Source organism: Nematolebias whitei, chromosome 14 (assembly GCF_014905685.2).
Source record: "Nematolebias whitei isolate Nwh7 chromosome 14, NemWhi1, whole genome shotgun sequence".
NCBI lineage: Eukaryota > Metazoa > Chordata > Actinopteri > Cyprinodontiformes > Rivulidae > Nematolebias > Nematolebias whitei.
This window is the reverse complement of record NC_056511.1, coordinates 18460534-18476160: the sequence shown is the minus strand read 5'-3', so window position 1 is coordinate 18476160 and position 15627 is coordinate 18460534. Positions and strand designations below refer to the sequence as shown.

Genomic DNA, 15627 nt, shown 5'->3' with positions numbered 1-15627 from the left:
CTGAAGTGAAAACTGCTTTCCTCAGTAAACACAAGGATTTTTTTTTAAAATCAAGGTATGGCCTTGTTTTAATAAAGCTCAGCTGCTGATATGAAGTGTTTCTGTGAAATGAATGTGAAATATAAAACTACTCACAGATCAGCCAGCTTCCACAGAGACTGGAAAGTGCTCTCAGGAACCTCTCTGATCATGTTGTCCTCCAGTACTCTGAACAGGAAAGATGGGCTGTCAGATACCATAAAAAATGTTGGCTTATCTCAGTGGAGTGGACACCCACAGCAGCTGGAGACACAACTAGGAACCAACTGGACTGTGACAGACTCACATGGCGAAGCCTCAAAGGTTTGGCCTAATAAAACTTTCTGCAAAAGTTCGCCAAACTTTTGTTTTTAATAAATGTGCATATGCTTTAGTGTCCTATAGAAACATTCTGACTGTGTGTGTGTGTGCACGCCTGTGTGCATGTGTGTGTGCACATGTGTGCATGTGTGTGTTTGAACAAAGTCTAAAAACATCAGTTCAAACTTGTATTTATTTATCAACTGACTGAACATTTTGAAGGATACCAATGTAGTTACTGCTCAAATTTCACTCAGCAATTTTGAAATATTTAAGCTAAGAAGAAGAATACTTAGAATGTAATGTATAAACAATATACAGTGTGAAAAAAAAAAGAGATCACAATAAACGTTCAAGCTCACCATGTAACCACACACCTATGTCTCTCACTCCCTATCAAGTTAACGACAGGCAGACAAAATCAGACTGAAAATAAAGCCTCAAGCCAAAAGTCACTATTCAAAAGAGAAAAGTTGTGTCATAAATTCTTAAACCACGAGCAGCAGAAAACTAATCCATTTTCATGTTTTTACTGTGTTTAATTCAGAGGATTTGACAAGTTAACAAGACCTTTCTTTTCCAGATTTAGGAGCTAAAATAAAAACCGTTCTAGAATTGCACCGCTCGGGGTGGCTGCATGTTGGAGTAGCTCTGTTACATTCATTCTGAGTTATTGTGAAAACTTTAATTTCTCTTTTTACTGGATGTTTATCGCTTTTTTCTGATGATTATTTCCTCTGGTATCAGATGCTGTGCAGCTGGAAGGATTTTTACTGAAACCTTTTTACTTTTGGGCATTTGTTATGATGCGTAATGGCAACAAGGTGTTTTTTTTAAAAACCAGGACTAGCTGATTAACATCTCAAAAACCCAAATACCTCAACTACAGCCCCAAATCTCAAATGAGTTGAAAAGGAGGCGTCGTGGACGAATTCCCGTCAACCTGGCGGTGATGCTCAAGTACCTGACCGCTGAGATCTTGGAGCTGGTGGGAAACTCGGCTCGTGACAACGAGAGGACTGAGATCATCCCCCGGCACCTTCAGCTGTCTGTCCGTGGTGACGAGGAGCTCGGCAGACTGCTGGGAGGAGTGACCATCGTTCAAGAAGGAATTATGTCTGGCCAGGAGGACTGAGAGGCCCACCGGATCTGACAAGAAGCTGGATCCAGGTGGACAGATCGGTATCTGGGGGCCAGATTCTTAGGATTCACTGCAGGAGATCCTTCCTGCCTACAGCTATCAGCATCTAACAACTCTTGAATGAAACCAGGATGATGAGCTACGACGACACTTAATTTCCCTTTGGGATTAATAAAGTATTTTTGAATTGAATTGAATTAAAAGTCTGTGTAAGCTTGTGTGAGTGCCGGCTATATTTTGGGAGTGTCTCCATCTTCTACTACTTATGGGTAATTGGGTAGAAGATGTAATAGATCCAGCAGAAAAACCCAGACATTTCTCTCCCCCAGGAAAACTCTCTAGCTCCTCCTAGGGAACCCAAAACCATTCCCAGGTCATAAAAGATACACAATCCCTCCAGCGAGTTGTGGGTCTGCCCTGAGGCCTCTTGCAATGCCTGGAAAACCATCAAAGGGAGGCATCCTAATCAGATGTCTGAACCACGCCAACTGTTTCCTTTGATGCAAAGCAGCAGCAGTTCTACTTTGAGCTTCACCTGGATAATGGAGGTCCTCATTCTAACTTTAAGGCTGAGCCCGGCCACCCTACAAAGGAAGCTCATTCCAGATGCTTGTATCTGGTATCTTGTTCTTTTTGGTCATGATCCAAACCTCATGATCACAAAAGGTTGGAAAGTAGACTAGTAAATCGAAAGGTTTGCTTTTCGACTCAACTCTTTCTTCACCATGACTGACCAAAGCAACACTCTCATTAAAGACGATGAGGCCTCAATTCATTGTTCCATCCCCCACTTCATCTTATCATAACCCGTGAACAAGATGTGCAGATACTTAAACTCCTCCTGAGGCATTCTGGTAAAGGATTTGAGAGAAAATCACAAGTTCTATGGCAGTGAGAGCTTACAGGGTGAAAGAAGACAAAAAATCCCATATTTCTATGTTTAATTTGTTTTTGTACAAAAGAAAAAAGTTGTGGAAATAGGAAAAGTTTATTTTTCAAAGGTTTGGTAATTTTTAGACATTCAGAAACTGGACACGTCAACATACATCAGTTGTCAATTGAACATTCTGTGGAAAATTTTCCAAAATCATGAAGCTTAAACTGTGATTATGTACAAACCATAAGATATATCAAAATGCCAGTTCAGACATGTAAAGTTTTACTTTCTGCGGCCCATTTAAACTTTGAATGATGTCTCTATGAAGTATAGATGAGAAGGAGACCTTCAAATGTGGCTGGGTTTTCTTTTCTGCCAAAATCTTATTGATCTGCATATTTTTCCCTCGATCTTGCAAGAGAGGACAATAAATATGAATCCAAGCGAGGAAGGGTGGCATAAAACAGAAAGGCAGGAAGAGAAGCAAGCAAATAAACACAAAGAGGACAAGGAGACAATTGATCACACCAAAACATAATTTTATTTTTATTTACTGCCGGAGCAAACTTCAGTGCACTGAGATAAACTCCACTCTGTAAGATACAATGGTTCTGTACAATAGTCCATACATCTGTGCTAAAAATATGGACTGTCATACTTTATCACCACCCATCCATCCATCCAACATCCATCCACCCATCCATCTATCCATCCATCTTTTTTTTTTCTTGTTCAATTACAAAAACAGAAATGTGTGAAATTTATGAAAGGAAAACAACATGACTCTGAGGTCTGATAAACATCAGGGCTCCAGTAACTCATCCCAGAGTCTTCTGGCTATGACAAATCACTGCCAAATTAAAGACAGCTTGCTTGACATTGGCAGTCTGGGTAAAAAGAAACAAGGAGCATCACAGAGGTGACAAAGGTTCCTCAAACGCCATCTATGTTAAGGTTAAGAACTTAATATGTTACTTGTATTAGATAGCTCGTTGAATATTTAGACAGTTTAATTTAACCAAAATGATGAGCTAACAGCTAGTTTCAGCAGGGAAAAGATCAAAGTAGATTACTGACGTCCCAAAGCAACACCAGTCAAAAAGATGTAATAATGAACTACACCAACAGTAGAATTTTAAACCTTTACATCGCTGTTAATTTCACATTACATGGTTATTCAAGATGAAATATTATTACTATCTGTTGGAAGTGTCTCTGACTACACCAGAAGTGCTACAGCTAGCTGCAGCTGCTGCTATTTGCACTTGAAAATAGTCAGAAAATTCTATGTAAATAATTGTGTGATGCAAAGACAACATGAACTGACATGTAGTCTGTTCCCGTGGTTCTGTTTTAAGACCATAAATTCATTCCATTTAGTCGTCCTCACTTGCAAGTAGCTGTTGTTTCAAATGTCAGATCAGAAATAAACTCTGTTCCCCCAAACTGTGGACATTAAAAAAAAACTATCTACAACAGTTAAGATATTAATTGTTCATAACCTTTCCACCTAAACCCCACCTTAACAATTTGAACCATTGCTTTAAGGCTTAGTGTTTATGTTCTACCTCAATTCATATTATTTTATTTAATTAACTAATCTTATCTAAAGAGTTATATTACAACAGTCTAGTTTTGCTTTACATATTACCCATATGCTTAGTATTTTCATATATTATTTGCTATACTTCACCTTTAACATGAATATAACGTCTATGCCTGAAAGGATATTGTTCTGATAACCTGATGCATGCTCAATAATCCAGGTGCAGGTTCTGATAAGCTCTTAAAATTTGGTTAAACTTGTATAATATTATAACTATGGAACAGCTGCAGCTTAGAGCGATCTATGACTACTTCAGTGGACAATGTCCTTGGATTTTTCCTCAGATCCATTTTTAAAACAACTCAAGGACACCTTGCAAACTAGTGAGTCACGGTAGCTACATCTGGTTTTTGTACATCCTCTGCTTAAAACGTAAAGAAAAGATTGCATCTCTGAACTTGTATGTCTGTCAAAAAGAATGTTCAAGGTATTCATCTATGTCCTACAAATGAAATCTTCCTCTTTGTTCTTTATAACAAAATCAGTCAGAAGTAGCAAACACATTTTCCTCTAAATGATGGATCTCATTTTGGTGTGGCTTTAAACTGTAATTTTTCCTTTGATATTCAGCGTGATATTCATGTACGGTGACACTGAGGTGAATCAGTCAGTGTAAAAAGGGCTCCCTTCTTAAGAGGAGCTTGGAAATAGCATAAATTCACATCCTTGAAATGAACCAAGAGAGCCTTTCCTGTTTTATTCTTCCTACTAATCACTGCTCAGGTTCTTCTGACGAGCCCCATGTGGTGAGCAGCTTTTTAAAGCCTCTTACACCACTTTGGTCTGATTTATCTGAACAAGCATACAGCAATGCAGTCCATCTTTTTTATAGTAGAGAAGCACTCTGTCTCAGTAGTATCTTGTGACTTTTGTTAGGAGATAAATGTTCTACGTTGCATATTTGCTTCTCTATGTTTCTGCTTTTCTGTCTCACTAAGTGTTTAAGATAATGCAGACACATTTTAAGATCAAAGATAACGAGTAAAGACTAAATACAGTTTAAAAATATTGTTTTTATTTATTAAGAAACAAAAAGCTAACCAAATTATCCTGGCTCTGTCTGAAAAAGCAACTGCCCCCCCCCCCCCCATTAAATCATGAATTCAATGTTTTTGTTTTTATTTTGAAAACCGAGTTCAGTTTCACTCTGACTATTGCCAGACCTGTAGAAACAAGACATCACTTAAAAAGAGCCATTATCCACAAATGGAGAAAACATGGAACAGTGGTGCACCTTCCCAGAAGGAGCAGGCAGACCAAATTATTCTGGGAGCGCATCGACATCATCCAGGCGATCCAAAAATGATAAGAAAGACAGGATGGGCACAAAGCCTGTCTTATATGCCAAATAACATCTTGATGATCCTTGAGACTTCCGAAAAATATTCTGTGGACTGACAGGAAATAGTGCAACATCTTGGAAGGTGTGCGTTCTGTTGAATCTAAAAATAACTGTTTCAGAAAAAGAACAGTTAAACACAGTGGTGGTAGTGTGATGGTCTGGAGCTTCTTTACTTACCATTTCTCATGAGACCATGAATCAATGTCAGTCAGCTCTAATTGAACCTAAATAAATCAAAACCCATAATTTTTGATGGAAAATTGCAGACCATCAGTTTGTGATGTTAGGCTCAAGAACAGTTAGGCTCTGCAGCAAGACAATCTGAAACACCACCTAAATTCCTCCACATCCACGTAAGACTTTTTGACATATGTTGCAAATTGATTCCAGTTGTTGCCACCACGAGTGACACAGCCAGTTATTAGGTTTGTATTGAGTTTTTTTTTTTAACTAAATTAAATCATTCTTTAAAAACTGCATTTTGTATTTACTCAGGTTATCTTTGTCTGAAATTCTTAACAAGGTTGAGCCAGGTCCTCTGGACAGATTCTTCTTTGCTGAAACTTTTTGTCTTTTATCCAGAAGACTTCAGTCTGAGGAGCTACAACAAATAGCCTCAGAAGCAGCACATTCTTTCTCATAGTGGATCAACCAGGTTGCTGGGGACAGCCAAAACTGGTTGTTCACATGCAAAAGGAGGACCATCAACCTAATAACTGATCATTAGTGCCATGATGGCCGCTTGCTGTTCACAGAGGTCTGAGTGATCCTAGCAATAACAGCAATGTAAGAGGGGAACAATTGGACATGGAGGCCTAAGCCCCTGTTTAATGAAGAATGGTTCTCTTCACAAAGATGGCTTCTTTAACTCCTCTCTCAAACATCTCTTTGTCTGATATTATGATCCAAAACATTTTAGTGTGACAAAAACGCAAAAACTGAAAAATCTCTGGGAGGGATTATCAAAAAAATAAAAGGTTAAAAACCTAAACATTTGGACTTTTATCGGTAGCTGAAGATGTTTCGATTCACACCAGGGAGGCTTTATCAATTCAAAAATGTCTGGAGTGTGTGGAGTTCCAAGCTTCATAGAGCTGCATGAGAGGCCTTGTTAGATTCACATGCAGGTTAGACTGGAACTACTCGCCCCTCACAATGGAGGATCATTGGGCTTTTTGTTTGCCTGACTCACAGAGATGTTTGATCACAAGCTTGAAGATGAGAGGTCTGAACATTCTTCACTGCACTGACCTGCAGACACCACACCGCTCAGTTTAGGGGTTCTGTCCTTGGACTGGTCCAGCCTCTGTCTGAGGGTCCTGTTGGGTATATCTGTATCAGTATGTTGTGTTTGAAGAAAATCTTTTGGAGAAAAATATTCTCGCTTATGTTTACACAAAAAGAAAAAGTAGATTTTTAACTGGCATTTTACTTGCAAGGCAGATTTTCAGTACAGGTTACATAAATATACATAAAATGTACACATATGAATACCAGTCACAAGAATCTGCCATGAGCTTCTTCGCTTGTTTTTATGTCCTTATCAGTTCAGCTGAGTTCACAGAGCTCAGGAGGTGTCCTTGGAGCCAGTTGAAGCCTTCTCACCAAGTGCTCTCCACTAACTCAAACATATGGGTCATGGGCAGAGATAAGGTAGTCCCTGGGAGACGGCTTTGATTATGTCTTGGGTTTCTTGTTCTCAGCTATAGTAATAAAAACATCCATATCCTTTGACCAAAAATTCTCTGACAAAATCGTTTTGAGTTTTTCAGATACTCCAGCAACGTATGATATGACAATGTTTTTGAGTTTGCTCTTCTCCTTGTTTTGTACTGCAGTGTTTTTTTCTTTCTGATTTGACAAAGGCCCATTTAGGATATCCACATGTTTGGAGAGCTTCTTTCATGTGCTTTTGTTCCTTTTCCTTCCCTTCTGTCTTTGTGGGAACATGTTCTGCTCGATGGTGTTCTAATGACAGAAAGTTTATTGTTCCACTGGGTGGTGAGAGTCAAACATAAGATACTGATCTGTGTGAGTAGGTTTCCTGTAAATCTAACATGGTTGAGTCAGGCCCTCTGGACAGATTATTCTTCAGACTGAAGAAGTCTTTTGGATAAAAGACAAAACATTTCAACAAAGAATAATCTGTCCAGATGATCTGACTAAACCTTGTTAGATTTATCTACTTGGATTAGTGAGCATGCATCATGACGTTTCCTGTAAATGTCAAAATTGAGGCTTCCATCTCTTTCCATGTTAACCAAACAGTCCAGATAAGGCTGCTTGTTGTTGTTGGTGTCCTCTCTGGTAAACTTGATGTTGTTGTCCACAGAGTTGATGTACAGGTATCTGTTGAAGGCTTCTACTTCTTTTGCATGGATTTAGACCGAAGTGCCATCTACATATCTGAACCAAGTGGCTTGGTACAGATCTTCGGGGACAGCTGTGGCTGAGTGGTTAGAGCAGTCATCCTCCAATGGGAGAGTTGGGGGTTGGATTTCACCAGCAGTCACATGCTAAAGTGTCCCTGGGCAAGACACTGAACCCCTCATTGCCTCTGATGCATGTCCAATCAGTGTATGAATGTGATTTAAAGCACTGATTAGTCTCTACAGATTCAGATTAGCTTTGTAAAGATACTGTATGAATGGGTAAATGAGGGCACGGATTGCAGTGTAAAGCACCTTCAGTATCTTGATAAGATAGAAATGCGCTATATACAGTAAGTACAGTCCATTTATCATTTGTCTTTAGAAGGGTATAAATCAGGTCCAGGATGAAAGTGGTCCTTTGTTTAGGTCTTCAAGATTATGATATCTTGCTATGGTCAACAAGATAATGACCTTAACAGCAGGACCAATTTCACCCCAGGGAAGATCTGTACCCTGCTGGGCTACTTTTCCTTTCCACAACTTATTTCAAGTTCAACGACAGCTTTTCCAGACAGAAGTATGGTTGTGTCATGCATGGGATCTCCAGTGTCACTGATTGTGGTCAATCTCTACATAAAGAAAAAGGAAAAAAAATAAAAAATAAAAATAAAAAACAAACAAACACTGGACTCCAACAAAGTTAAATCAGGTCCTCTGGACAATTTCTTTTTATTGAAACGATTCATCTTTCATCCAAAATACTTAATCAGTCCTCATTCATGAAGTCTTTTGGATGAAAGATGAAATGTTTCAACAAAAAGAAACCGCCCAGAGGACCTGACAACTTTGTTGGATTTTTTTTACCTGGATTATTGAGCATGAACTTTGATGTTTTGAAAACACAGGGCTATTTTAAGAGAACAACAAGTTACACAATAGAAGTCCAATTGTTGTATTTTTTTTTATTTTAACTTTTTTTTTTTTAGATTTATCATGTCCGGATGACTGAGAATCTTCACCAGGACACTGTGAGAGATTAAAAAAATACATTTTCCCAGCAATGCAGATGTTCCTTTTCCATTAAGGCAGCCAAGAAACAACAGGGGGCAACAAATCTCTATTTTATCCAAGTTCTGAAAAGTGCAAAAAAATGTGTAAGCAAGTTACTGCACTGAACATTTGTTTGGGTGTAAATGTTTGGATTTTTCTTCAGTAGTTGCAACTAACTATTCAGACATTTAGATGGGACATTTTGTGCTAATCTGGTTAACTGGGGGCAAGCTGCGGATCAGTTAGTGCTGTGCCTCTGTACACAAACAGGAGTCAGTTTATGTGGAATTTAGTGGAAACAATCATGTTTTGAATAGTAAAATAAGTTTGAGTAGTTAGTTGTAAATGTGCTTAATAATAAAAAATGTATTAGATTATGCAGAGGTCAAACACTACACAAATGACTGGAAACAAATCCTTTCAAAGCCTACCATTTCTTTCTTTTATTTTACATCAAAGAAAAATTATCATCAAGAGAAGACTGTTTATGTAAAATGAGCATGGACAAGCATCCAACCAGTTTATCGCTTCCTCAGTTTAATCACATTTTACTGGCTTAGACACGACAATTTAATATTTCAGTTACACTGGAATAACCTAGTGTTTATTCAGCTGAAGCTTCAGGTCATAAAGATGCTGCTGTTTTCAAAGTAAAGCTGTGTCAGTCTGCTAGAGCTCTAAAAATATTCAGCTCTTCAGCAAGTTCTCTCTTTTGGCTTAAGGAGCTAACCACTGTGAGAAAGTTATGGCCACCTTGCACCAGGCCAGACAGCTTTTCAACTGCTATGAAAAACAAGCTGAGTGGTAAAAATACGGCCCTGAAACAAGGTGAAAGCATCGATAGTCACTTAAAGAAGAAAGCTCTTCTACACAAGACAATATGACATCCAAAAAGGTCAAAATAACAGCTGTAAAAAGTTGTTAAAGTTGCTGTGAATCTCTCAAGTGGCCTCAGCTGAAAACTCCATCACTGAGCTTCATCTTAGCTGAGCAAAATATGCATCAACTTTAAAACTTCTGACATTTGAACTGCAGCATTGCTGTAAATCCCAGGTGAATTGTGCTCCACAGTTTATTATGCTCCAGACATTTCAAAATGACATACTCACAGGACTTCAAGCTTGCTGCATGTCTTTAAGATAGAGTAGTTGAGAGTTTGAATCTGGTTTCCACCAACATCCCTGGATGCAGAAAGACAGGGCACAGAAACAAGACAGTGGACAGGAGATGGAGGAAAGAAAATGTACACTTAGCTAACGAGATACACAAATATCTGAAATGACAGCTGCAAATCTACTAAACTGTGGCATGAATCAAACTGACCAGAATGATGGGCAATAATCAATTAAATTAATTATATAGCTAACGTTTCATACATTTTTAGGTGTACAGTAAAACACTAAAATTACAAGCACTGTGAGCAGCCTTATTAGATAAAAAGCTGTTGAAGAGGTGTAGTCAATAACACAAAACACAACAAAGTAGACACACAATCTGAAGATTTACACACTGTTACTGCCAGACCGGAGGCGATGCAAAAGTGAAAATACTTTGATCTTTTGATGTGGGTTTTATGAAAAGATTATGAACAATATCTGTTATAGACTGCTTTTGAAAGGCTCTCAAAGGAAACTACAGTTCATCTGACAGGACTGATGAGCTAGTGACTAGTCTGAGCACGGCTAAAAACACGGTGAAATTCTGCCACCTTAAAAGAACTTCTTTTTAAAAGCATATAGCAGTTCATGCAGACTATTTAAACATTACATTGCTCTCAGTTTTATATGAAACACATTTACAGATAATTCTATGGTTAATTTCAAGAACAAATAACAGCTGCAGCTAGCTGTAGCACTTCAACACAAGACACTTCTTAATGGAAAGTTAAAATATTTCTGCTGAAAGAACTGAATAATGTCAAAGTGACAGCAGTGTGGAGGATTTTAAATAACCCAACAAAGTTAAGTCAGGTCATCTGGATGGGTTCTTTCTTTTTTGTTGGAAAGTTTTGTCCTTCATCCAAAGGACTTCGTCAGTTCGAAGAGCCACAACAAACTTAGTCCCACGAGCAGCACACTCACATAGTGGGCCAACTCTTGTCTTGTAGATAAGGTGAATTTGTTGAACTCTGAGACTGTGGATGCTTCTCCTGTTTGCCACCTTCTCCTTTTGTTTGGATCTAAGAATTACTAACAGATCTCTCTTGCAAATGAGTTCTCGTGACTCAGTGTGACTAACCTGTATAAATAAAGGTTGAATGGGGAAAAAAAAAAAAAAAACAGTTTGCTGGTGATAAGATTGTTTCTGGAGCCCGCCCACTCCCCCATTGATTCTTCTGAGGATGTCATGGCCAAAGTGGTTCAAAACATCAAAGTCCATGCTCAATAATCCTCCTCAGACTGATAAAGTCCTTTGGATGACGAAATGTAAAAAAAAAAAGAAGCCATTCAGATGACCTGACTTAAATTTGTTGGATTTTTTTACCTGGATTATTGAGCATGAACTTAGATGTTTGAACCACTTTGGCCATGGCTGCCTCGGAGGAGTTGACGGGGGAGAGGGCAGGCTCCATAAACCATCTTATCACCAGCAAACTGGTTGGTCCACTATGTGAAGGTGACATTTGTGGGACTGAGTTTCTTGTGTCTCCTCGGACTGACAAAGTCCTTTGGATGAAGGACGAAACATTTCAACAAAAAAATAAAAGAAACCGTCTAGATGACCTGACTTAACTTTGTTGGATTTTTTTCACCTGAATTATTGAGCATGAACTTGATGTTTTTAAAATAATCTTTTCATGAAACTCAGTGTAATATTTGAGATTAGAGTTGGTCTAAGATGACAGCAGTCCGCTTTAGCCCCGCCCTGATCAGACTATTCATTGCTTGTTTAAAACGCTATCTACACCAGGTAAGATATTAATTATTAATAACCATTCCAGAGAATGTCTTGTAAAAGATTTGAACGCTCTACTTAAAATAATAAAAGAGTGTGCCATTTTAAACTTTATAAACTTTTCAAATCAGTTTATTTTTACTTGCATAACTAATCAAAGACACTTTTTTTTTAACTGAAGCTTCAGCATATCAGTGCACAACGTTTGTTTAATCTGATCAGAGACAAAGTCACTTTTGGTAAAGTATTTCTTTTTTCTGTTGCTAAATATTGTAAAATGAAGAAGGAAACAAATTTGTGTGGTATGCCGTTGGAAGGAAAAGCAAAACAAACATGACAAAGCTGAGCAAATGTGAGTCCTGATCTGGAATCTGCTTCTAGCACACAGACAGAAAAGCTCCAGTCAGGAGGTCACTGCGAGCGACGGGCCCATATCCTCTCCACACTGTCCAGAAATAACTGGTCAAGTCGACCGGCCGCAGTGACATCAAGACATCAAGAGGTATATCAGTCTGAAGCACCGCTCGTCAGAATGATAACTGACACACACACGCCTCCTAAAACCTACTGAGTCACCTACACTACACACCTGAATACACATGCACACCGTCAGATTAGACTCACAGCAAGTGCAAGGCAGGCATGTGTTGACAGAAGCTTGGATGGAGCTGCAGCAGCGAGGTGTGCACCATGGACCTGAAAAGAGACAGATGACATTTTATTGTAAACAAAACAGTAGGAGATGGATTTCAGATGTGTGACTGCTGCTGTAGTATAACATCCCCTCCTGCCTACAACCTGCAAAGATGAAATGACACAAATATTGGGTTAACTTGAATTTAAACTGAAATAAAACAAAGTCTACTTAAATAAGCTCATAGGAGAAATCGTACTGTAGCTGAATAAAATGTAAAAAGTCTAGTTTTTATTAATAGTAATTGTGTGTGACTGCTGATGAGGGAGGGATTGACCTCATGTCCTCCATTTTTTGTATTTGTTGTTTAGTCACCAGGTTTTGAAGATGTTCAAGTGGTGTTCACGATGTTTAGCACATTAAGAAACAGTCTTTGTACAATCTGCATTATGTGCTTCCGAGCAGTCCCCAATGCAATGCCAGACCCTTTCTTTTATTAGCTCAGTTACTTTGAGTCATCAGCTCAGATGCTGCTGCCCAACACACACAGCACTTTTCAAAGACTTCTTTATAAAATATGCAACATCCTGCTGCAAACAGTTTAAAACCTCCTTCAGAAGGAAGGTCACACTACACAGTCTTAGTGGTATTTTTAAAATTTTACTTATTTGTCCTAAAACAAGGCAGCACGGTGGCGCAACTGGTAGAGCTGCTGCCTCTCAGCGAGCAGGTCCTTGGTTCAAACCCCGGTCCAGGGGCCTTTCTGGGTGCAGTTTGCATGTTCTCTCCGTGCATGCGTGGGTTTTCTCCGGGTACTCCGGTTTCCTCCCACAGACCAAAAACATGCATGTTAGGCTGATTGGTAACTCTAAATTGTCCCTAGGTGTGAGTGAGAGAGTGAATGGTTGTTTGTCTCGTGTGTCTCTATGTGGCCCTGTGATGGACTTGCGACCCGTCCAGGGTGTACCCCGCCCCTCATACACAGTGATTGCTGGACATGGGCACCAGCGACCCCCGTGACCCAAAATGGAATAAGCGGGTAAAGATAATGGATGGATGGATGTCCTAAAACAGTATAAGTGTTTCATTTATTTTTCCTTGTAGTAAAAGCTAACAGTAACAGTCCTAGTCTTCTTCACATACTAAGATGCAGAGGTTGTACCCAACTTCTTTATGTTTTGGTGTCAATGAGCCAGACATTCTCGACATTAGTGTTCTTCATCAAGACTTTTTGAAGGTTTTTACAACTCTTTTCTTTAGACTTTGTCCTTTTTTAAAATCTCATTTTTAGTCTAATACAAATTAACTGTCAGAGGAATATATTTTATTTTTAAACTACAAAGTAATTAATGAACTCATTCAATCAAAAAAGCCACTAAACTCAAGGGATGACCCAACACATTACACATAATACATACACAACACATATTGTGTCAACACATAACAATTTAGCAGTGAACTGATTTTAAATGGAATATTTAGGCATTTTGTTACTAGCAGTCTGTCACAAAGACACATCCCCAGTTATTTAGTTAAATCTGTGAAAAATACCAAAAATAATTTGACATGAATAAAAATTTGAGGCCAAGAAAATGATTACCAAAGACTTATCATCTGAACAAGTAACAGTAGGTGATCAGGTGAAGGAGGATATATCTCTTTGGTATTAATAACAATTTTAAAAAGACTTTCAGATATGGTTAACTGTAGATAGTTTTAGGTCTGATACTACACATGTCCTCCACATGTCCATATTCTTTATTTTAAACACAATATCCTGTCTTGGTGAGGTACAAAAGCTGTACAAAAATGAGTGAAAATGCTGCCAAAGTCCAAAGAAAAGCTTTGAGATCTTCAAAAAAAATCTAGTTCAATGGAAGCAAATTACAGATACATAAGAAGTGGTCTAAAACTTTGGAACGATATTATACAAGACAAGAATCATCTCTTTACTTTTCCTCCAGCCTGTCTCTGCCACACATACTCCAAACTGCAGAAATATTTCAGCTTTACAGCTGACCATACTTTGATTTGGTCAGGTTGTCTGCTAAATATTTTACCTACAGAAGCCGAGAAGCAAGAACTAAAAGTGTTTAAATTGTTGCAACCACAGCCAACCATGTTTTTAAGTCTGTCCATTACCGTATAGTTTTATTTGTGTTATCATCACGGCTTGTTTTGACACACACAAAAAAAATCTGTAAATTATCTCAGGATTTTTGAGAATCTGAGTTGGCGACAATGCACATTTATCTACAAATAAATTTTAAATAATACTTTTTGGCACTTTTTCTTCGGGCACTCCGGTTTTTCCCACAAATCAAAAACATGCATGTTAGGCTGATTGGTAACTCTAAATTGTCCCTAGGTGTTAGTGAGAGGGTGAAAGGTTTTGTCTCGTTTGTCTCTATGTGTCCCTGTGATGGACTTGCGACCTGTCCAGGGTGTACCCCGCCCCTCGCACAGTGATTGCTGGACATGGGCACCAGCGACCCTCGTGACCCAAAATGGAAGAAGTGGGTAAAAGATAATGGATGGATGGACTTTTTGACACTGAAAGATTTTTAAAAGAATGTTTTTTCACAAACTCAAGGACCCTCATGGACACACCATTGGTTATGTATAATAAGGTAAAAAAAAAAAAAAGTCTGATAATAAACTGAAAGTTTGATGTTTTAACTTTTGCCTGCAAACAATGTCAAAGTTTAATGATTTGGAGACATTGACAAGTTTTGTCTTGTAAAATGAATAATTGATTCAGAATGTACGCTTTCTCTACAAGAACTCTGAAGCTCAAGAACACATCTGCCCTGCACGAAGTTCACTTCTTCCCATTTATGTCGTTCTGCTGGCAGTTTTACCAAGAACTGAATCTAAGTCAGACTTTTTTAATCTGGTGTGTCAGCACTGTTGTTTCCTGACCTAACGTGTGCTGAGAGACTCATCAAATGTAGCCGCTTTAAAGGAAACTGATGTGATTGTCAGTTTGGAAGGATTATCTCCAGTGTCTCCAATTGTCACTATGTTTGTGGCCGGCAGCATGGTGAAACAACAGGTAGAGCTGCTGCCTCTCAGCGAGCAGGTCCTTGGTTCAAACCCCGGTCCAGGGGCCTTTCTGGGTGGAGTTTGCATGTTCTCTCCCTGCATGCGTGGGTTTTCTCCGGGTACTCCGGTTTCCTCCCACAGTCCAAAAACATGCATGTTAGGCTGATTGGTAACTCTAAATTGTCCCTAGGTGTGAGTGAGAGAGTGAATGGTTGTTTGTCTCATTTGTCTCTATGTGGCCCTGTCATGGACTTGCGACACATCCAGGGTGTACCCCGCCTGTTAGGAGTGCGCGGGGAACCCAGATGATATGAGACCCAGAACGA

At 38.9% G+C, this 15627-nt stretch overlaps 1 protein-coding gene across 1 annotated transcript in view; it reads right to left on the bottom strand.

Annotated features, from left to right (window-relative positions):
- The window catches only part of rxfp2a (relaxin family peptide receptor 2a), a 122267-nt gene that overhangs the window by 24757 nt on the left and 81883 nt on the right, over positions 1-15627 (bottom strand). Inside the window, exons 9-11 of the mRNA XM_037687368.1 lie at positions 12247-12318; positions 9837-9908; positions 136-207 (exon numbers count right to left, since the gene is read on the bottom strand). Of these exons, the coding sequence (XP_037543296.1) occupies positions 136-207; positions 9837-9908; positions 12247-12318 (216 nt within the window). The remainder of the gene's footprint in view (positions 1-135; positions 208-9836; positions 9909-12246; positions 12319-15627) is intronic.